We start from the raw sequence: 22,749 nt of genomic DNA, 5'->3' as shown, positions 1-22,749 counted from the left end.
CCAAAGTATGAAAAAAAGTGCAACTTATAGTCCGGAAAATACGGTAATAGTGACAACTCAGTATTTCAAGTATCACTCAGTGTGGAGTAGAGCTGCAGCGATAATCGACTAATCAATTAGTCGATTGAGGGAAGTAATCGGCAACTATTTTGTTAATCGTCAAGAAAATGCTCTTTTCCGCCTCTCACATTTCCTGCGTTTCTCCATTTTATATCACAATAAACTGAATATCTTTGGTGTTTAGACTGACACATCGAGACATTTAAAGACATCACCTAGGACTTTGAGAAAAGGGGATGGACATTTTTCACAATTATTTGACATTTTATAGACTCCATTTATCGAGAAAGAATTTGACAGATTAATCGACAATGAAAATAATCGTTAGTTGCACCCCAGTTTTTTTTACAGAGGTAAATAATGTCTGAAAAGCAAAGGTGGCTCAATGTGTTTTGATCTCAGGTCTCTCTCTCTCTCTGACAATTACGCTACTACTCCTTCCTATTTGTCAGCACTAGAGATGGGAATAAACTTCCCTCCTTTCTGAGCTTCATTGACAGAGACATGTTCAATACATCAAAGCCAGACAAGATGCACGGAGCAAGAGGGAGACAACAATTAATCAATTAATCGATAAAACAATCGGCAGATTAATCGGTAATGACAATAATCCTTTGTTGAAGCCCAAGTGTAGCACGACGGACACTCTCTAACTGGGACTAAAGTTTTTTCTTGTTTTTCCTCGCATCCTCCTGAACTGAAATTACCACTGCCGCAACAATAACAATAAACCCACTGCATTAATTACTTGATCAGCCCTATACCTGTGCTCTAAAGGGGCCAGGCGATAAATCAGAAGTCTGCTAGGGAAGGGGATTACCCTGACACCTCATCAGTCTTTACAGAGAGGCCCACTACAAGGAGAGCCAAGCTACCTGTACGCTAACATCACACACTCACACATGAAGGCTACACTGAGGCCCGCTAAACGCCTAACACTCCGGCCACGTGATGCATGGCCGTCATTAGGGAATGATCCCCAAGTGCTGCTGCTGCTGCTGCTGGACACCACTGATTACACAACCACTTCCAGGATGGAAACCTTGAAACTCAGATTTTTGGGTGTTTTTATTCGACTACGGGTCTCAGTGGGCTGAGAATCGTAGCATTTTGCTGGCGAGCTTTTGGAAAAGGAAGTACAATGTTTGAAATGCACAAATGTAAAGGAACCATGCAACGCTACCTCTAATGCTCTTTTTTCTATTCCCAGGTCTTGTATTTCTTCTTTTGCTAGTGCAAATATAATTTTGCTGTATTGTGTTTAAAAATGAGACCAACATGCAACCTATATTGCAGCCAATTAGCTTTCGCATTATTAGCGCAAGTCTCTTTCGGATTGTACCACAGATATAAAACGGATTTTATTCTTCAGCCATTGGGAAATGCAAAAATGAAATGAAAAAAAAACTTAGGGCTTAGTTGATGTTTTGATACACGTCTTAAAGTTAATTCATAATGTCTTAAAAAAATTTGACTTGGTGAAACCTGCAGAAACTAAAGAAAACCTCCATGCTGATGGGTATAAACATTTTTGGGATAGGAATTATTTTAAACATGAATACTTTTTTTGGAGGTGCAAGCATCTGACAAAAGCAAGAGCCTCATCTAGCCATGCTACTTCCCTTGGAACCTCTGTTACTCTGAATGGATGTTAGAACCGGCCACTAATGGCAGCCCAGGTGAGATAAGGTCTTGGTAGCATTCACTCTTTAGAACAATTAGGAGAGGCGGTGCAGCACCTTGTAGGCCAAGTGATGGATCATACTGGTGGTGGGTTCGTGGGGTTGACGCTGAGACTGAGGCGTGATTGGCTGAGACTGGTGTGCAGATTTGACAGAGACGGATCGCAGAGGAGAGAGGCCAGCTGGGTCTGAGTGGGATCTGTAAACAGGGAAGGACAGGATCCGCAGCAGCTACACAACAGGCCCTGCGAGGTGATACAACACATCTGGGGGGGATCAGGGCGTCATGGCAACAGGATATAAACACAGGTACAAGGCCCTACATAATAAACTACTGTTTTTTGGTCTCACACTCGCTCACAGCTCATCAGAAAACAATAAATGCAGACCTCACCGCAAAAAGGCCTGCGTATCACTTGGGTTTTTTATATAAGCAATGAATCAAATGTATAGGGCTGCAACTAACGATTATTTTCATTGTTGATTATCTGTGGATTATTTTCTCAATTAATGGATCAGTTGTTCGGTCTCTAAAATGACAGAAAATGGTGAAAAATGTGGATCAGTTTTCCCAAAGCCCAAGATGACGTCCTCAAATGTCTTGTTTTGTCCACAACTCTAAGATACTCAGTTTACTGTCACAGAGGAGAGAAGAAACTAGAAAATAGTCACATTTAAGAAGCTGCAATTTTCATAAGAAAAACGACTCAAACAGATTGATTATCAAAATAGTTGCAGATTAATTTAATAGTTGAAAACGAGTGGATTAATCTATTAATCTTTGCAGATTTACAAATGTGTACATTGAAATGTGTCGCTTGTAGTGACGAACCCAGCTCTAAGATTTCCTCTCAGCTCTAGAAAGCATTTTAAGGTCCGGTTGTTGTCTTATTGTTTTGGTTTAACTGCCCACGACTTCACTGGTTTGGTTCAGTTGCTCCGCTCTCATCAACCTTGTTTCTTTTATATGTTTTTCACACAAAAACAATAACTACCTGCTCAGCACCAGACAGCAGACAGACAAAGTTAGCGACTACTTTGTGAACATAGTGGAGCATTAAGCAGCTAAAGAATCTGTTTCTCAAGAGTTGGTGGAGACCAAAACATAGCTACAAGGAGATATTACACGTTTTTTTTAAATTAAGACGCAAGAAACACAACTCCAAATGAATGTTAGTGTTGACCCGTGTCTGTTGGAAGTGTACGTATAAACACATGTGTTTGCTAAAAGCATTATTACGTCTGGTCTTCAGCAAGTAGCCAAAAAACGGATTTATGCTGCTTTGATACTAGTGCTGATACTGTACCTGAGTTTTGGTATCTTACTGAGGAATACAAATATGCTCTTGTCAGAAACAAATTTCATTCATTTTCTTCAAACCCAACTAGCTGTAACGGAACTTTGCCTCAACAAAACAGTCACAATTGCTAATCATAGCATGCATTCAATGTCAGTTTTGAATACTATGTAATATGGACACATTTTGGTCTGTACTATAAAAGTGTTGAGGTTCAATACCCAGCCCTAGTCACAACTACTGACTAATGGATGTTGTCAACGTTTACAAGCTTCAAGCAAGTGCTCTCTTTACAGTGCCAACGCCAAGCCTCTGGAACAGAGTTCCACTGGTTAGTCTTCCCAGGGAGAGAGTGTTTGATGTGTACATCATAATATACACAGACTTTGCACGAGTTCACAGGGACTAATGAATTTCCGCTCAAACCATCTTGTGTCATTACAGAGATCATTGTCCTAATCCACTTACCTTCTGCCCAAAATCCCCCTATCAATAAAAAAGGTATAATTTTACCCTCCCCGAGGTCTGTTAAAAGTAAAGAGCCACTCTGTTAAGACTTCCTTTCATGGATGGCAGTGTTTCCGTGCTCTCCTGTAAGCCTCTAATCCCTCTGTCGCCATCACTCGCCCATGTACTGCCCTAGAGGAAGCGACGTCTTGCAAACTAAACCTGCAGGTTTCATGTTGTGTGTGTAGTGCCGGATTCCCGGATTAGGCTAAACATACACTTTTTATTAACCTGGTGAATAACATTCGCTGTAGTGTGTGTGTGTGTGTGTGTGTGTGTGTGTGTGTGTGTGTGTGTGTGTGTGCGTGTGTGTGTGTGTGTGTGTGTGTTTAAGAAAGTTAAACCTAAAAGCAACACATTTGTGTTTGTCTCAGTCACTGTTAATGGTTGCTTACTGAGAGTGAACTGCAGAACAAATCAGTATATGTGTGTGCGTGCGTGCGTGCGTGTGTGTGCGCACATGAGCACTTGTGTATAGCCGTTGGCACGATGCTGTGTTGTTAGGACCCAGGCCAACTTTTGCTGCTGGAATTTCCTGTCTGAATTGAGCACCCCCCTCTCCTACTCCTCTGCTCTTCACTCTCTACTCTTTCTCTCTCTCTCTCTCTCTCTGTGCTTCCCTCTCTCTGTCTCTCTCTCACTGCCCCATTCTCTCAAAGCACAACAAAGGTTTTTTTCCCCTCAAAATTATTCCTGGCCTGGCCTGGCCTCTCATGGCGTTATTATTATGGTTGAGTACTTCCTCGAAGACATGAGCCCACTCCGCTCTCCACTTCAGCATGGTCCTGATCTGGGGCTTCATTTGGACATAATGAGAGAGTGCTTTTCCTTCTTTTGTCTCTGAGTCATGAGACTCGAAGGGGGCCTTTGTTAACATTGAACACCTGGCTTTGTCTTTAGTGACAGATCAAACCTGGGCTTTAAGATGCAAACTAAAAAGGGGACGATATGGCAGGATGTTTGGCACGTCTGGAGCCTCATTATGGGGGCTAGGGGGCAAAGACTTGTTCAGTCTAAAAACACATTATGAGAGATCGGAGAAGATAGTGCCTAAAACAACGACCACCAGTTAAAGGTTCCAGTGGGCTGGATTTGATTTATGATACAAGATTACACCAGCACAAAAGCCTCTCAGTGCACTGTGCATGGTGCACTTAACTGCATTTTGAGCCCTTGCCATGTTTTACAAAATTAGCACTAGGGCTGTCCTTGATTAGTTGACTAACACTGATACGATTTTGTTGACTAATTGATTTGTTGATTGAATCGACAGTTCTTTAAAACTGAGTTTTACCACAAAGAATTGTGCAAAAGCATCTCTTTAAATCCTGTTTTTACCACAGATGTGCTCATATGTTTCAGAGAAATAAGTCATTCAGAATGAAAAAAAGCATAGAAAATGACTAATAAGTCAACTAATACCAAACCACCGATTGGTCGACCAATCGACTAAGCGGGGGCAGTCCTAATTATCCCCTTTAATAATAGTTTACATGATTACCTAGCTAAGTTAATGACCTTTAATGACCCGAAAGTGAGGCATTATTGTTAAGATGTTAACATTTCGTAAGCAGTTGTTCAGATCCGAAATAGCACTGCGTCCAAAACGGCTACATCAGTGAGGGTTTGTGGTTTCAGGTACCAGAGAGACGATTGTGAATGTTTCAGGAAGTCCAGTTTGAGCAGTAGATGCATGACTTTGGAGACATATTAGATGCCAAAACACTGGCAGTGGTTCACAGTACTACAAGACAGGATTTTACAACTCATCAACGAATCAGAACCAGATTTAATGATTAACAAACACTTACAAGGAACTTACCTTGGTGGTTGGTGCATACATACACATTAAAGAGAAATAAACAGGGTGCCTGGCTAGCTCACCTGGTAGAGCGTGCGCCAATATATAGAGGAACGGTCCTTGACGCAGCAGCTGCAGGTTCAATTAAAGGAGAATTCCGGCCAATTTTTACGTCAATCTTGATCGCTATAGCTATGATAGAAAAAAACCTGACCCGAATCAGTGCAGGTAACACGGAGAAGCTGCAGTTACGTGTACAAGCGTCTCCTGAGCTAAAATGGTAGTTGGCGGGGCAAGTTTTAGAGTGCCTTTGTGCCTCTTAACAGACACAAAAAGCAATTAATATGTCTGTGCCACATGAACAGGGCCCTTACTTGTCAACAAGATGCGTTTTCAACTCAGACATTGTTTAAATTCACCTACCCTGGTCCCTGTCTCGATCCTGCCGGTAGCTGGCTAGCTTGCCCTGCTAGCTGATAGCCGTTAGCTGCTAGCTGCCGTCCGGTGAGTGTATTCAGACAGGCTTCTGTGATAATCATCCCAATAACAATCCACAGAGCGGCGGTGGTGTTGGCTATATCCTCCAGTTACTGAAGGCTAGCTTTAGCTTGCGCTCGGAGCAGCAAGTTCATCTGCCTGTTGCCCCTCTGTCACGTTCTTTCCAACACTTGTGAGGCTAGTTCTTCGTCTGTATACTCAGCTTCGAATAAATAAGGACGACCATCAAACTCAAAAGGCCCTTCCGTGTGTTGTATATCTGCTATATTCTCCATAGTTACATTACTCCAAGCTTCTTCCCTTGTGAACAACTCCGCTCTTCACTCTTCACACACTACGCTCCGATCTGCACACTACTGTTTACCTTTTCCTGCTACAACTGAATTCCCAGGAGACAGCGCGATGCTACAGCTAGGCTTCAGTAACGCTATTACTGTGCAAGCCACAGACATCGTTTATCCCGTTTCCATGTAGTTACATAGTCACTGATATGGTCATAACCATAATATAAACATAAACATAAACATAATAACTAAACTTTTCGCTGCGAAGGCATGATCTGTCCTCTGCAGGACATCCACCAGACCACCAGGCGCTCGGGGGATTTTTGTCGGCTGCGGGAGGGGGACGAAAGCTGCTTGCCTGGCTAAGGGAACTACCACACATATCGACACTGACAAGCCTCCTACCTCCTAGCCAGATCGATCACACACAAAATGGATGAGCTACAAATACACACGGAAATGCTGCGTGATGATTTTCACAAAAGCCTGGCTGAACACGTATCACGGACGGTAGTTACCAGCTAACAGCTAGCAGTTAGCAGCTAGCAGCTAGCAGCTAACAGGCCAAGCTACCCACCAGCAGGATCAAGACAGGGTAGGTGAATTTAAACAATGTCTGAGTTGAAAACGCATCTTGGCCCTGTTCATGTGGCACAGACATATTAATTGCATTTTGTGTCTGTTAGGGGCACAAAGGCACTCTAAAACTTGCCCCGACAACTGCCGTTTTAGCTCAGGGGACGCTTGTACATGTAGCTGCAGCAACTCCGTGTTGCCTGCACAAAAATTTTAAAAAAGAGAAATAAACAAAACAGGTTAGACACGATAACCTAAATAAATGCAGTACGAGTCAAAAGTTTGGACATGCTTTCTCATTCGCTTGAACAGGATAGCGTTTGTACAAACGTTTGACTGGTACTGTGTGTACAATATAAGTGTTAACAATAAGAGAACAAGGCTGTATGGAACTCTGGAAACCTATCATCACTGTGACCATTTGATCCTCCCTCTCAATGTCACAATGCGTTGTGGTACAAGTTGATAAAAAAAAGTTGTGCTAATGTTGGTCTGAACAGTCGTCGTGCTCTGGATCTACAGTATGAGGCCCAGGGTGGAGTAACCCTGAATGCCAACAGACCCCGACAGACGGCCCGGCCAGTATATCAAGAAACTGAGGAACTGTGAATGGTCTCAGCCATGTACCTGTTGGTAGCTGTCCCTGCAGTCCAGGAAACAATGCAGCTGTCTGGGTGATGGAAGGGCCTTTTCAGCCCGTATTGCCCCCACTTTCAGCAGCCCTAAGCTGGGAGCAGGCAGGGGAGGAATCCAGCCTCTGGGGCTTGTACTTGGTGCTGGTTATTTTAGTGTGTGTGTGTGCATGTGTTTCACTAATGGACCGGACATTTTTTTTCTTAATGGGAATTCAAACAAAAATCATTAGTAATCTATGACTTTTTAATATGAATACACTGCCATGTTCCATCAGCAGTTTTCATTGATGCTTTTACATCTGCTACTCTGAGGCTACATCTACACTACGACGTTTTGGTTTAAAAACGGAAATCTTTTGCCACGTTTACGCCTTGTGTCCACACTACTCCGGCGATTCCAAGCCCCTAAAACAAAGACATTTGGAAACACTGCTGCCCCCGTTTTGGTTTGAAAACCAACGGAGGACACGCGTCAGTCGGTCTTATCGTTAGGTAGCTTATATACCTTTCAGTAACAGTTTCACCTCGTCCTGGCTCCAAGCTAATAAATCCCTGCTTCCCATCCTTACTTTACTCCATTGTTGTTTTTTTCTCTAAAGTATTTTCTGTATTTTCAATTTATACATCTATGATTTTAACCGCACAGTAACAACAGACAATCAGCTTCCTGTTCACAATGTGAATGGTCATGTGATGTGCGTTGTCAGACGTGTTAATATGGACGGAGATTAGTTCTGCTACTGGAGCTAAAACTCTTGTGTGGATCATTTTTGTCTCAAAACACAACATAGTAGTGTAGATGTAGCCTAAATATGTGATATTAGGCAGGTGTCTGGAAGGCTGTATAGTAATATAAGCTACCCCAGCTGAAAAAAGATTGAAGGGTTGAAAACTTTACCAGAAGAAAATACATCCCAACACAAGTGCAATGCAAAGTAATGAATTAAAGAAAAAAAGAATAGGGTTCTGCAGTTTGACGGTTTAATTGATCAACTTTCCAATACGTCAAAGAAGCTACTGTGCTGGCCTGACTTCCAGCACAACCTTGCTGTCTTTGTCTTAGTCTAGTCTGCTTGTCCCGTGCGCCCTCCCCCTCCATCTACCAGAGATGTGCCAGGCAGCACAAGCAGGGGGCACCTCTCAGACAAAGCCCCAACTTCTGGCTCCACTTGTGAAACAAAGCTCAAACTCCTTTTCCCAGCTCTCACTCCCTCTCACTCATTTACTGGGTGCCTCTTTTGGCTTTGTAACACACAAGTTAACTCGGAATTGGCTGCCTGTCTCGCACACAAAAGCAAGGGAGGGTCACTGGCCGAGATCCAGCGATATAGATCTTGATAGAAACACAGAGCCCTTGGCCTTCTGCGCTCAAAGACGAGAGGAGACAAGGAACGAGGGGCACCGCGCCAATTTTTACAACTCACTTTGGCTTCACAGGCAAGTTTCACTATGGGGGTGCAGTGGAACATTTTGAGGTTGAGACTTGTTTTACCTGCGGACATCCGGTGATTTCATTCATCTTACTGCTGTGCAAATCTGTCATGACTGTAATTTCTGAAGCAGAAAGTCCTGCACAAATGGCATGTTTTGAAGACATAAGTCCTCTGTTAATTAGAGCAGCAACAATTAGTCCACTAACCACCAATAATAATCACCAACTATTTTGATATCGTTTGGAATCGTTAAATTTCCTGGGGCAAAATGGCAGAACTGACAAGCTAGCTGTACTTACTGCGCATGTGCGACTCCCAACAAAGATGGTACAGTAGTGAGATGTCTCACTCTGTAGGTAAAACAGAGAGCTCAACACACAGGGTGAAAAAAGGGTTTTCTGCAACTAAACCACATAAACCTATTCTGGTACAACCAAGTCTAGCTAGCTGTCTAGATTTACCCTGCAGAGATCTGAGGAGCAGTTAACCACAGTCCTCAGAAATCCACAGGAGTTTAGAACGCCAACACAAAGGAAGCGGACATCGGCAAAAATAAATGCAGAATTTCCTGCGGTACCGGAGCAATCCTGGAAGTGGAACGTCAAGGATATAGACTAGTTGCAGCCCTACTGGCAATACTAGTCATGTTCTATAAGCTGAACTTTAAAAATCAGGTTTTCAGGACAGTTTTGACTACTTTGGCACAACTTTGATAATTTGCTTCACAAAAACAGGAATTAACCAATTTTTGGTATAATTCTAAATGTCAGTGTTTTCGAAGGGAAAGCAATCATTGTAGGGTAATGCTTGTTCTTAAACAAATTCCACAGCAATCAAATGGTTCCCAATCCAGGGCTGCCCTCAGGGAAACTCTGCTCTGGCAATCTGTGTGTAGTCCCATCAGAGTTAACTAAGAACAAGATGCTCCAACTGCAGGATGATTGCCTCAATCACAATAACAAAAGGCTCAATCAGGGTAAAGCAGCAGTAATGTCTGTCTTTTGTGATTGGAATCCCCTAAAAACAACATTAAGTGTTGTGTCATGGCCCAAAGGCACAGCGTCCTGTTACACCTTGTCTTCACAGCGCTGTCTTGTCTGCAGCGCGTAAGGAACCCTGAGGCACACCTCCAACACGGATGTGTTTCAAAATGACAGACTTTGAAAAGAGAAGTGATTATAGTGACAAAAACTGGGCTTTTAATGCAAAATTCCATGTATCCAAAAATCATTAAAACAGCAAGCAGATGAAGAAATACTTTAATCAATGACAGAGAACCAGCATTTATTTTTTTAAGATTTATTATTTGATTAGGACTTTTCAACTGTAATCCTACTTACCTCGCATGCATGTTTTTTGTTTGTTTTGTTTTTATCTTTATTCGACAGGGACAGTGCATATTCATTCTTATATTTCATTATATAATTTCTGTAAATATGCCAGAATTAGCAAGTTAGTTTTCATCTGCAGTCCCTGGCCAGATGTTACAATAGTAATATACTATATACTATAATAACTATAATATAATAGTAATAATATAAAGCAATGATAGGCATTATAAAATGAGCATAACATGAAATACAAATATATATAAATACATGAGCACTAGATAAAATCACATTACATGCTTGTCTTTATGGTGGGGGAAATGAACCTGGCGTCGTCATACTCAGATTCTAGTCAGAATATGAGTCTGATACTGCTCCATTGGGCTGTGATTATGATAGACAGTATATAATGGACAAACAGATCTCGTGTCTCTGGACGGAGACCAGTGAAGGATATTAGAAGCACTTTCCCGGTGATGGCTTAGCGTTACTGAGCAGCCTCCAACTGAGAGAGACGACGTAGATGTGACGTGAGCAACCTGTCTGAAAGTTGGAAGTTTTCTGGTAGCTGTGCCAAGAGAAATCTCAATCATTCCCAATCTAGCAGAGACGGAGAGCGTAGGTATATGTAAGGAGATAACATGGGCACAGGCTAATTATTGCTAACTAAAATGCTAGTTAACATTAGTAATTAAACTTAAACAGCTAATGTAAGTCAAAACTGCCTGTGAGCTTCTCCTGTACTATACGGTAATTCCTCTACTGTGCGACAGTAAGTCACGTGGTTATGACACAATCGTTAGCCTATTTTTATAAAAACGTCTGCTACGGAGCCATAACGTGAGGTACAAGGTAATGGAGCCTTTTATACATTGTCGTGTTTCTTTAGAAATAAACAATGGACAAAAAAGTCTTTAAACGCTTCAGATGTAAAGTAATTCGCTGTCAAAGTGACGTCAGAATGAATGGCATTCAACGGAATGCTAACGTCGGGTGATCGTTTGGTAGCGTCAAAATGGCGCCATAGGAGGTTCGAGTTCTGAAGCGAAGCTTACCCCCTTGGTGATAATGGGGCGTGTTTCAACCGAACCAGGAAAAAAAATGCCTCTGCACTCAATTGGATAGACATACAACCAATCAGAGCAACGGAGTATATAAGGTATGTTGAGAGATGCATAGTTGCCAACAGAACTCAACTGCTAGCTACCGCTGATGTTAGCTACTAGCCGATAGCCTCGGCAGTTTGGAAAACGCTAATGACGTTACATCCACGTTACAGGCTTTACAGCAAACATACATACATCCATACATCCCTCGGATGTCTCATAAGATAATACCATGGATGTATTAATAGAACACATGGTGAATTACAACCATTAGCTATATCCATTATTACAGCTACAGGACCTCGGGAGAACCGTCATATGAGCATGCGCAGTGCAGGGCGACGTGGGCGGGCACAGTCCCGTGGGTCTATGCCTAGTTTAATAATAATAATACATTTTATTTAAAGGCGCCTTTCTCAGCACTCAAGGACACTGTACAGGGATACATAAGACATTTAAAAGCAGCAAAAAAATATAAATAAAAATAAAGAATAAAACAACAATAGAAACAACAGAAAGAGGCAGAGCAATTGACATCAAGTGGAATAGGCAGTTTTAAACAGATGTGTTTTGAGTTGCAATTTGAAATGGGGGAATGAATCGATGTTTCTGAGTTGGGGTGGTAATGAATTCCAGAGACTCTGGATTCGGTTACTAGTGAATGTTAAAAATGTTAAAAACATGACGTTTTAAACACGGACCCTTTAAGGGTTCGGACTGGTAAGTTGATGTACCCACAAAAAGAAAGTATATAGATGTTTCTTTCGCCATGCAAAGTCTATGTGAAAAGTCTTTCTGGGTCAGAGGGGTGCAGTACCACCGTTATCCGCTAAGCCCACAGTTGCTTTAAGACATGGTGCTGTTCCTGGAGGCTTGATCTCAATTCTCCAGCGGCACCCATCTTTGTTGTAAACGAATTCAACCCAAGCGCTCTTTGGTGACGTGGTTGATTCTGTTACTGTTGATCATCTGTCCATCATCATATAAAGCCCGCCCTGACAATTTGATTGGTCTGAACAGCTCTTGTTCGAACATAGTTGCGCCACAACAGATCAAGTCCAGACCGAACTTCCCGACCTCAAATGTTAAGTTCGGCTGGCATCCAAGCTAGGGGGAAACTGGAGCACCCGGAGGAAACCCACGCAAACACGGGGAGAACATGCAAACTCCACACAGAAAGGCCCTGCCTGGACAGGGGATCAAACACTGCAGTGCCAACTCGCTGTGAGGCAGAAGTGCTAACCACTGAGCCACGTGCCACCCATTTGGACAGAACTTATATTACAGAGTTCTTTAGATCTAATTTCTCCTCTTTTGTCCAGTAAGATCAACACAAAACATCCTCCATATTTACCTGCTGTCTTGATAAAATCTGTATAATGTACACTCTACACGACAAATATATCATAAATAAATAAATCATTCTCACCCCTGCTGCCACCACCATTGAAACACAGCCCTTCCTCCATAGATGTTTCACATGAAAAGCCCTCCAGTGGGCATTTTAATAGATCCCTCTCCTGGCAGACGTTATGTGAAAAGTTTGCAGGAAGTGTTAGGTTTTATTGACAGTAGCTTAACAGCGATCAAGTAAAAAACCTGCAAAGTGGAATTGATCAAAATCATTATGAATGAAACTAGTATTTCTGTAACAAATAAAACGTAAGTATGGCATGACTGATGTACTGACTGAATTAGGGCTGTAGAAAAATGTACATTTTGCTGAATGTCTATTAATTCTGGCCGCTCCTTTGGACTTAAACGTCCTCAATATGTTCGCTCGTGGGACATTGGCATCACATTGGTGTCCCCTGTCAGCCAGTCCCAGTGGTCCTCTCAGGTAGAGATAATGATCTGCGCTCACTGAGCTCTGACCTTTAACCCTGGTGGTCTCTGCTCCCAGGGCATCCCAGCTTTACTGAACCGTACAGCCCAAGAATCCTAATGGCAACCAGGGATCAACCCAAGGGAGCAGTGGTGCACTATGCTCTCTGTCTCTGTCCCATATTTGCACACCCACCCACCCACCCACACACACACACACACACACACAAACACAGTGGTGGAAGAAGTATTCAGATTGGGTAGGCTCTCTTTCCTGGCAGCACACACACACACACACACACACACACAACTGAATGTGTGCTCATGGGTTCGAAGTTATCCAGCGTAGCTGTTTTTGGTTTATTTTCCTGCATCAAACATGTGAAACTTTACCATGAAACTGGAGAGAATTAGTAGGCTTTTGTCTATGATTAGAGCTCTCCTCCTCCTTCAATCAAGACAATAATGTCTCCTACTCAGCCACTCTAATCACAGTAATTAATAAAGATCGGCTGTGTTGTCCTAATGAGACTTCCCTCGAGCCATCAGACCATTTATGGCAGGAAACGGTGGATTCGTGCATTCTTTGTCTGACACATAAAAACACATTCATTGTTGTGTAAACCCTGCTTTGGTCTCATTGGATGGAGAGGGCCTTTAATGAACATACAGTTCTCGGGGCAAAAGGTTTCAATTACTGGTGGATTACAGGAACAGTAAAATGGTACAGTTGCATCTCATGCTGCGTGGCAGGCATTAGTCAGGAACTGTAGTTCAGCCTTAATGTTAGTTTGTCTTGTACCTTGTTTCAGAAAACGCTCATCATTCACTGTTTTTTGTTGATTTGTATTTGTGAGCTTTTTTCTCTCTTCTGTGCACTTACAGGGGCCCACCACCTCTTCCCCACCTTCCACACGCCCATCCCAATCGACATGAGACACCACGAGGGGCGGTACCATTATGAACCACACCCACTCCATGCCATGCATGGGTAAGGCTGAATCCCATTTCTCTATCTTACCCCTACCCCTTAGTTTACCCCTAGCCCTTGGCCCTTGAAAACGAGGGGTAAGGGGTAGGGGTGAAAACATACCCCTATGAAATGAGACGCCACTTGGTTACATCATCATACATACTTATGTCTGTTTGCAATAAATATTTGTATACACACTGCATGGTGTGTTGTATATCTGTTTCAGTTATCACTATTTTAAATGTCATTGATGTTCAGAAACACTTTCTTTAACAAAAAGCTGTCTTTATTGCCCAATTAAGTAAACATTATTACAACTATTACTACTATTAGAACCATAACTTACATGTCACACACATAAAAAAGGCACTCAAATGTATAAAACTAAAAAAAAAGACACACAAGACCACAAACAAACAAAAAACTACAGCTATTCTGAAATTCCAGACCCCAGTCTGATGCCTGTTGGCCAGTAACCTTTCCCCTCATACCCCATTTCTTTCATTAGTGTCCTGTATCAGAACCAACAACAATGTACAGGTGCATGAACAGGAATGAATTACACATGTTTACAATAATACAGTACCAATACAATAATGAATGGCTACAACACGAACGCAGAAACTTCTGCTCGTTTTCAGAAAGTGGATCAGCTGCTGGGTTTCCTCCGGCGTCCCTGGGTTATCACCCAGGGACGGTAGTGTTATACACTGATATCAAACGAAATTCGCTGCTAATGGAGTTTAGTTAACACTGTAGACATGCATGGAGTCCATTCAAGGCAGAGAAATGCGGGACTGTTGTGCAAATGAGCAATGTAGCTAACGTTAACTTTAACTTTAGAGTTAGCGTTAGCATAGCAAGCTAGCGATTTTTAAAAACGTTTCAATTACAAATATGGTTGCAAATATATATGTACAGGACTGTGTAGAGCACAAAACAAGATTTAATTTTTAAATCAATTCTTTAAGCCGAAAATACTTACATTTATGGATCTCTCTGGTCGACCGGGCAGCCATGTTTCCTGTTGCACAATGAATCAGGATAGCCCTTGCTGTTCAAGTAAGCTCGCGTTCTTACTTGGCGTCAAAGTGTATATAGCCCTTCCCCTTAGCCCTACCCCTTGACCAAAATGAGTATTGGGACAGCACTTACTCTCACGGGAGCGCGCAAACCAACGGCCAAGGGCTAAGGGGTAGGGTAAATAGAGAATTGAGATTCAGCTTAAGTCTCATTAGATGACACAAATAATCATGGTGACATCCACAGTAAATCTTCCCTAACAAACCAAACCCTACTGTGCAACCAAACATTATTCAAATCCACCAAAGTTTATTTTAAATTATAGTGGAGATTCCAAAGTTTTGATCACTAAAAACGTAGTTTATTTAACTAATTAGACATGTTAACACAACCTAGACCCTCCCAGCTCCACCTACCCGCCCACTCCCAGTACCTGCAGAACAAAGGAGCAGAAACATGACAGGCAGACAAAGTGGGAGGGGTCGTCACAACAACGATTTTCCAACCTTTCCAATTGTACGTTTACAGGTTTATGGAAAAAAGAAGCTTTTACCAAGCAAATAGCAGCGAGCCATGTTTAAAAGTTTGGAACATCAATGACTCCATCAGTAAAATGAACACATCGTATGAATCATTCATACTGGTCTGTGACTGCATTTGACCAACTAATGCCAACCAACAAAGGAGTCATAATCCTCTTGCATTGCCAGCCCTATCTCCACAGCAGTACATACAGTGCATTCAGGGATAGGAGAAATAAACGGGAGGTTAATAATGTCTGAAAAGCAAAAGGTGGCTCAATGTGACAGGTCAGTTGTCACTTTTAATTGCTTTCTCTCTCTCTGAGAATTGCGCTACTACTCCTTCCTATTTGTCAGCACCAGAGCTGGGAATAAACTGTCCTTCTTTCTGAGCTTCATTGACGGAGACAAGTTCAAATACATCAAAGCCAGACAAGATGCACGGAGCAAGAGGGAGACCGAGATTAAGAGAGACAAGCCACATTAGCACTCCTAAAATTTCATGTGCTGGGACTTGTAGTAGTCTCCAGATCAGCTCTGCTGAGAGATAGACAGTGTTGGAAGAAGTACATAGATATTTTTTTATATAATAGTAAAATCCTTGAGAAAAACTTTATTATTTGCTGTAGAAATCTCACACATTTATGTATCTCATTTCTAAAACATGAGCTCCTAGCATATTGTTGAGGATAAATAGGCTGGCAGTCCAGCCCTGCGCTTGGATTTTAAACTTGTTTTCTAACCTGACCTACAAAGAAACACTAATTTATTTTCCGACTTTATTACCATAAAAGTCTGGCCTTCCCTAACGTTGCCAGGCCTTCTTATGCTTATCTAAAAGATTGGAATCCAGGAAGGGAACCCAGGAGTAAGATCAATAGAGGTTTTGTGAGAACTGTGCGCTTACATTTAAATTCAGCAAGATCAGGTGATACACAGCGCAGGCAGAGCTATTCATCACCTGCAAAGCGAGAGGAAAGGAGGGTGAACAACCCGCTTTTTGTTTTGATTAATGTGACGGGACTCTGACAGAGTGCTCCTACTAATTCATCAAGACCTTGATCTAGCTGTCTTTTCCCCAGCATGCGCCAAATTCACCTAATTACAGTGGGTTGTCACGGTGAAATGGAGCAGGTTGTCGGCACAGGGGCGCTCGGTGGCGGCGTTCTGTCAGTGGCTGCATGCTGGGTGTCAGGGTTGTACTTCCTGCCTGAAGGATGGCGCATACTCCGTATGGAGCGCCCTTCGTCACTGTTACGTAGAACATAATGAAGGCTGCAGGTCACCATGTGACTGTCATAATGCAGATCCTGCTGTGCTCACTGCTTTGCTACCTGCTCTGCTCCCTGGCTGACAGCGAAAGGGAATAGACTATGGCTATCCTGTGACTCAGTAGGCCAATGAACATACTCCCTGTGTACAAGTGCAACCTCTGTTACACCTCTTTTCCGTGCTATCTTTTATGTTTCTTATCAAAAGATTCTGTTTAATTATTCCAAAATACAAAGAGGTTTGATTTGTTTGGCATTAGTGGTGTTTAAAGAGTATCTACCAATTTAGCATCACAGTTAGAGTTGTTCCAATACCAGTATCGGTATCGGCGAGTACGCAAGTCTGTATACCAATACCATGTCATTTATGACTGACGGTCAAAGAAGATGATAAAAGAAAGTTCTATGGCCTTTATTCTCTGTAAGTATTTGTGCATGTTTTACAAAGGGTTTAACCTGAGCCAGGCCATACAACAATGATCACAATATCAGTCTAACTATGACTACAAAATACCTGTGAAACGGTGAAGTGCAGGTTTTCTCTCTTTAGTCACTGCGAGTCCAAACTGTTAGAAAACAGCACAATTCTGCAGCAGTTTTCCAGTCTGTAAAATAAAATACACGACTATAGAGCAACTTTTAACTTTAGGCATCTGTTATTTTCCTCATTATTATTTTTAACACACTGGTATTGGATCATACACGGTATTAGCCGATACACAAGATCAGGTATCGGAATCGGTATCTGGAAGGAACATCTTTTTGGAACATCTCTAATTGCAGTCCTGTAACAACCTTTTTAAACTGTTCATAATTACCTTGGACAGTTTAAAAAAAAAGGATCAATATTGACCCAGAGATATTGTCTTTTTTATTTCATGTTAGATTGATCCTTCAGACCCTGTTAGTATGCTTTAATTGAGGTGATTGTTGGACGTGGTCTCACTGCTATTCACAACAAACAGGCAGAAGAAACATCCCGACTGTCACTGGAACACGTTGGGAAGAGCCTCTCGTGGGATGACAGTAGAACTTGGAGACAGTGCTTTTTGCTTCATATTGTGGAGTTGGGCATCTTCTGTGCAAAGCCACAAGCCAGGAAAGCCAGCCACCATGCCAGCATGTTTGACCGGGTAATTAGCATCCGAAATCCAGCCTTCCGTTCCCAGAACCTCAACGACAACGCAACGGATGAGAAAAACAGATCCCCCGCTCATTCCACAGTCCGTATTTATGCTTTTCGGGAAGCAGTCAGGGGGCAAATTGCAGCACTGAAAAGTTGAAATATGCCCAAGGTTTTTGTGTGGCAGAGCTGTGGCCTACGCCGCCCCTGTACACAAACAGATGTGGTCCCACTCAGCAGGCAATCAGCCTGTCCAAGGCCCGCAGCCCCACAGCATGGAATGTGTTGATTAAATACAGTTTACAGATCAGACATTCAGCTTGATGTTGTTTTTTCCCCTTTATTGTTTTGGTTTGGTTAACATGGAAAGGAGTGGTGGATGAGGTGTAAAGGGGGGGTGGGCAGATTTTCGAGTCTGATGATTGGTTGTCAGTAGTTTTGACCGATATGTTGTTATCTTATGTTGTTGCCTGTTGGCTCATCGTCACAGCTAATGTTTGAATTGGGATGCTCCCCTGAGTTACAGCCTGGAATGTGCTGCTGAAAAGACAAGGGACCCATCAATCAAATGACTGCGAAGTTGCAAATCAATAGCCTGAGATTGTCACGGTTTATCACACGGTCTCAACGTAGTTATCTTGCACTCAAAAAAAGACTAAATGGTATGTGACAGCAGCGGAGCCAAATAATGGATAATTACCCTCTGTATAATCCCGTCTCATTTAGGTATATTATGCCATCGTCTGACATAGTTCTACTGGGCCCCTCCTTTGTACACAGTCCTTGCTTCTTAGCAAGTACAGTATCAAGTTGTGTCCAAATCCTCAGCATCCTGATTAGGGCCCCAAAAACAACCAAGGCAGGATCTTAGCCTGTCCCCTGTGGGGCAGCGTGGTGATTTATCTTGATCGCCTTGGCTGCCCAGAAGTACAGAAGGGAGTGTGTCACATCATAATTCATCCAACCCCGAGCCAGTAGGGAAAATGCCAGAGAGGCAAATTCTAACTTGTTGGTCAGCCAGGAGGGCAGAGAGGCAGGCAGACAGAGGGACAGAAAGAAAGAAAGGTGTACCTTTAACACCTTACATTGCAAACAGGTCACATGGGCAGCATCTTGTGGCAGAAAGACCCATTCAAACTAGGGTGTAGGGCTGCAACTAACGATTATTGTCATTGTCGATTAATCTGTGGTCAGAAAATGGTGAAAAATGTTTCCCAAAGCCCAAGATGACGTCCTCAAATGTCTTGTTTTGTCCACAACTCAAAGACATTCAGTTTACTGTCCCAGAGGAGAAAAGAAACTACAACATATTCACATTTAACAAACTGGAATCAGAGAATTTTTATCAAAACAGTTGGGCGATTAATTGAATAGTTGACAACAAATTGATTAATCTTTGCAGCTCTATGTCGTAAAACTAAATAGGTTTAGAGTAGTAGAAATGAGTAGAAATGAGATGCACTAGTTGGAATGAAGTGTCACGCGACCCTGTCAGAAGGCCTGTTTCAAATGCTCGTGCACTCTGGTATGCACTTACTCACAGGGTTACTCATATGCTCGACAAGCTGCGCCATGTCCAAATCACTTTTTCTCACAGCAAAGTTTTAACAATGGAACAACAGAGAGCATGTAATCACACAGTACAGAACACAGAGACAAATAGCAATTACCCAGTTGAAAGCATGTCATCTACTGTCTCACATTGGCTTCCTATCCCTCTATCTGTCCTTATTTCTCCTCAAGTATCATCCTCACAAGGACAAACACCTGGCACTTTTATTTGGCAGAGATAAAGAATTTAGATTTTTTTTTCAACCGCATGGGAGCAGTGTGTTTCCAACAGGCCAGCCACCCATAGTGTTCAGGTATGATGGAACTTTCTTTAAATGGCAGCCACTAATTAAGAGACAGGCTATAAGAGCTTCCCATTCACCCTGTGTGACTGAAGCCTCTGGAAAACACACAGACTTCAAGTAACATCTTGTCAGAAACAGGGTGGATCGACAAGGCTTCAATAATGGTACCTGCCAGACAGGACTATTATTTGCAGCCTCCTGACAGCCAAACGCAGTAAATTTCCCCTTATTATCAAGGCCTCATACACACTCAGGGTCGTTGGAGTGAGTTACTGCAGCTAGAGTGATGTGTGCCGACACGCTGATTTGCTATCGGCCAAGAAACAAATAACTATTGTTGATACAGGTTTGAAGTCAAATGTTTCAAAGTGGTTTTGCTAGGTGAAGCATGGAGAGGGGCATTATGGTTATGATTATAATGGATATGAGATTAATTTCTTTTTCAAAGCAAGTTCACACTTGAAGTTCTGGTTATATTTTTCTTCCAGGGAACACATGAAGCACGCCAAGGATGTTCATATCACAATGTAGGGTGGCTCATATCTTCATTGTCATTCTGTTTTTAATTTGCATTAAAGGGTGAGGCTGGTGATTTTTATTGTATTATTTGAGTCTGGTAGTGAGATATGTTGACAGTACAAAAAGTATGCAATAATGCTAGCTTAATCTATTTAAAAATGCAGCATTTTTCTGACTATACATACACTCATGAAACTGAAAATAGATTAAATCTGGCACACACTGTGATCCATTATTAAATCTGCATTAATCAGAGAATCAGAGTTAAAGATGAAATATGCTCAACAGGTTCCTGCATTACATTAGGCAGCCATTTCTAACATTATTGTTTTTACTTTATTTATAGATTTTAAATAAAATAAAATTTGTACACAAAAACATTGCATCAAAAGTGCCTTTTCAGACAGAAAGAAAAAGAAGAATGTACCTTTTAAAGAGAGTAGTACAAATCAGAATAATCTTAGTGGTCAGCATTTTTAATATTCTGCTAATTCTGGAAACATATTAAACTATATTGCATTATAGCATTGTGACTGTGCAATACTGCAATACTGTAAATACATTTTACTATATATTCTCTTTACTTATATTTATTTATTGTTTGTTTATATGTGTCTTGTACTTTCCCCTCGCTGCTGCAACAGGGTAAATTCCCCCATTGTGGGATTAATAAAGGATTTTGAATCTCAAATCTTGAGCTAAATGCTGGGAATCGCAGTGTGCGATTTACGTTGATGAGCTTTGAGTCCCGCAGTCTGATAGGAAAAGAGAGCCAGCAGCAGTGCCAGCTTACCCAGGTAGTCCTTCAGTGAAGCACCAACACTAATCTGAGGCGGCACTGCCAAGCTCTCTGTATGCTGCTTGGAGGCGGACTGAGGGAAGCGTGTTTTTGTGTATGGAGCGTCTGTTTCTTCTCACTTCTCCCCTCCCGCCAAGAACAGAGGGCTCTTTATGGTTGTTTGCAGGGGGAAGACTGGGCCTGAAGGCAGAAAGTTGGCCCTCAGACAAGGCCAGCAGTCTGCAGGCGCTTACTGGAAATGGAGCGATGGCCGAGGCTCTGGGTTGGTTGGCTCGGCCTGCAGTTGGGCAGGGCCGGGCTGGGTGCAGGTTGGCGTCCGCACAGAGACACTGAATGAGACTGAGCAGGGAAACTCTGAAGGGAGGATGGGTGGTGGTGGTGGGGGGGCTCTCATGCCCACCTTTAATAGCCACAGCCAGTAACTACAACCTGGACTCATTTCATCAGAGTCAAATGATTCGACACCCCTGGCGGATTTTTTTTCCAGATGTATACTGAAATATTTAATTTATTTATCCACTATTTACTGACCTTAAGGCATCTATTTTCAGTATTAGTCTTGCATAGCACTCTTTCCACTAGGGCAGGGGGGAAAAATCGATACAGCATAGCATTGCGATATTTTCTGTGGCAATACTGCAACGATACAGACGCCAAGAATCAATCCGTTTCTTCTATATTCCCCAGTTGCTAAAGGACCTGAACAAGTTCTTTTGTACAAGTCGCATTGTCCAAATTACCTGTAGTTGCACAGCAGTGCACACCTGTTTGCATTTAATGAAGGTGGACTAGACTGTAATCCAAACAGTTCAGTTTGTCAGGTGCGTGCAACATTTAAGTTTTCATGTCACTGTTGGTCAGTTGGTCTGCTGACAATCCGACTTTGCAGCAATAAAATTGAAGTAGGAGGTAAGATGAACAAACAGAGAAATTGATATTTTTCAATAAAACAGATGTTGACGAAGTTTTCCTTTGGGGACATCATTTGAAGTTGGAAAAAAAGGTAATACATTGCAATATTATCGCAGAATATCGCAATATGTTTAAAATCGCAATAATATCGTGATGCTATTGTATTGGGGGGGATTCCCACAACTATAGTCCAAAGACACACAACTTTGGATGGCCCTCAGAGTTTCACATACTATTCCCCATATTTAATGGAATAACACTAATGAATCATGTTAGCAGATTATCCAGGCATCCTTTTAGATCCACCATTCCTTACACCCTTTTCTTACGCATGCAGTTGTTGCTGCCAAGAATCCAAACCACACATATAAACACTTGTGTTCACCGCAGCCATTGAGCTGCTTAACTGTCAGCTTAAACAGCATTTGCTCTCAGGCCCTCATAAAGACAACTCTTCTGTTATTTGGATTACACTGTATTGTTATATGCGAGTGTCACTGTGGTTGTATTTCCTACAAAACTTTCTCCCAATCATGAGACGGACTGAAGTGGAGTTAGTAGTGTGTAATCTTTGACACATTCCAACAGTGCCAGCATAAAGTCACTGTAGTTTCTCAATCCAAAGTAGGGATAAACATGGGAGCAAGAATTGAACATTTTGATTAAAAATGTTGAACTGAATCCCATTTTGAGGCTAGTCTACGATGCCTAACATTTGAC

At 42.2% G+C, this 22,749-nt stretch overlaps 1 protein-coding gene across 4 annotated transcripts in view; it reads left to right on the top strand.

The window, feature by feature from the left end:
* The window catches only part of gli2a (GLI family zinc finger 2a), a 114,047-nt gene that overhangs the window by 50,963 nt on the left and 40,335 nt on the right, over positions 1–22,749 (top strand). For 3 of the 4 annotated variants that reach the window (XM_078262992.1, XM_078262990.1, XM_078262991.1), the window contains exon 3: positions 13,918–14,023. The exons of the other annotated variant lie outside the window; for it this stretch is intronic. In XM_078262992.1, the coding sequence (XP_078119118.1) occupies positions 13,918–14,023 (106 nt within the window). The remainder of the gene's footprint in view (positions 1–13,917; positions 14,024–22,749) is intronic. 4 annotated transcript variants of the gene reach the window in all.

This window comes from Sander vitreus, chromosome 11 (genome assembly GCF_031162955.1).
Source record: "Sander vitreus isolate 19-12246 chromosome 11, sanVit1, whole genome shotgun sequence".
Taxonomy (NCBI): Eukaryota; Metazoa; Chordata; class Actinopteri; order Perciformes; family Percidae; genus Sander; species Sander vitreus.
The sequence above is the reverse complement of the archived record's forward strand: the minus strand, read 5'-3'. Positions and strand labels throughout refer to the sequence as shown.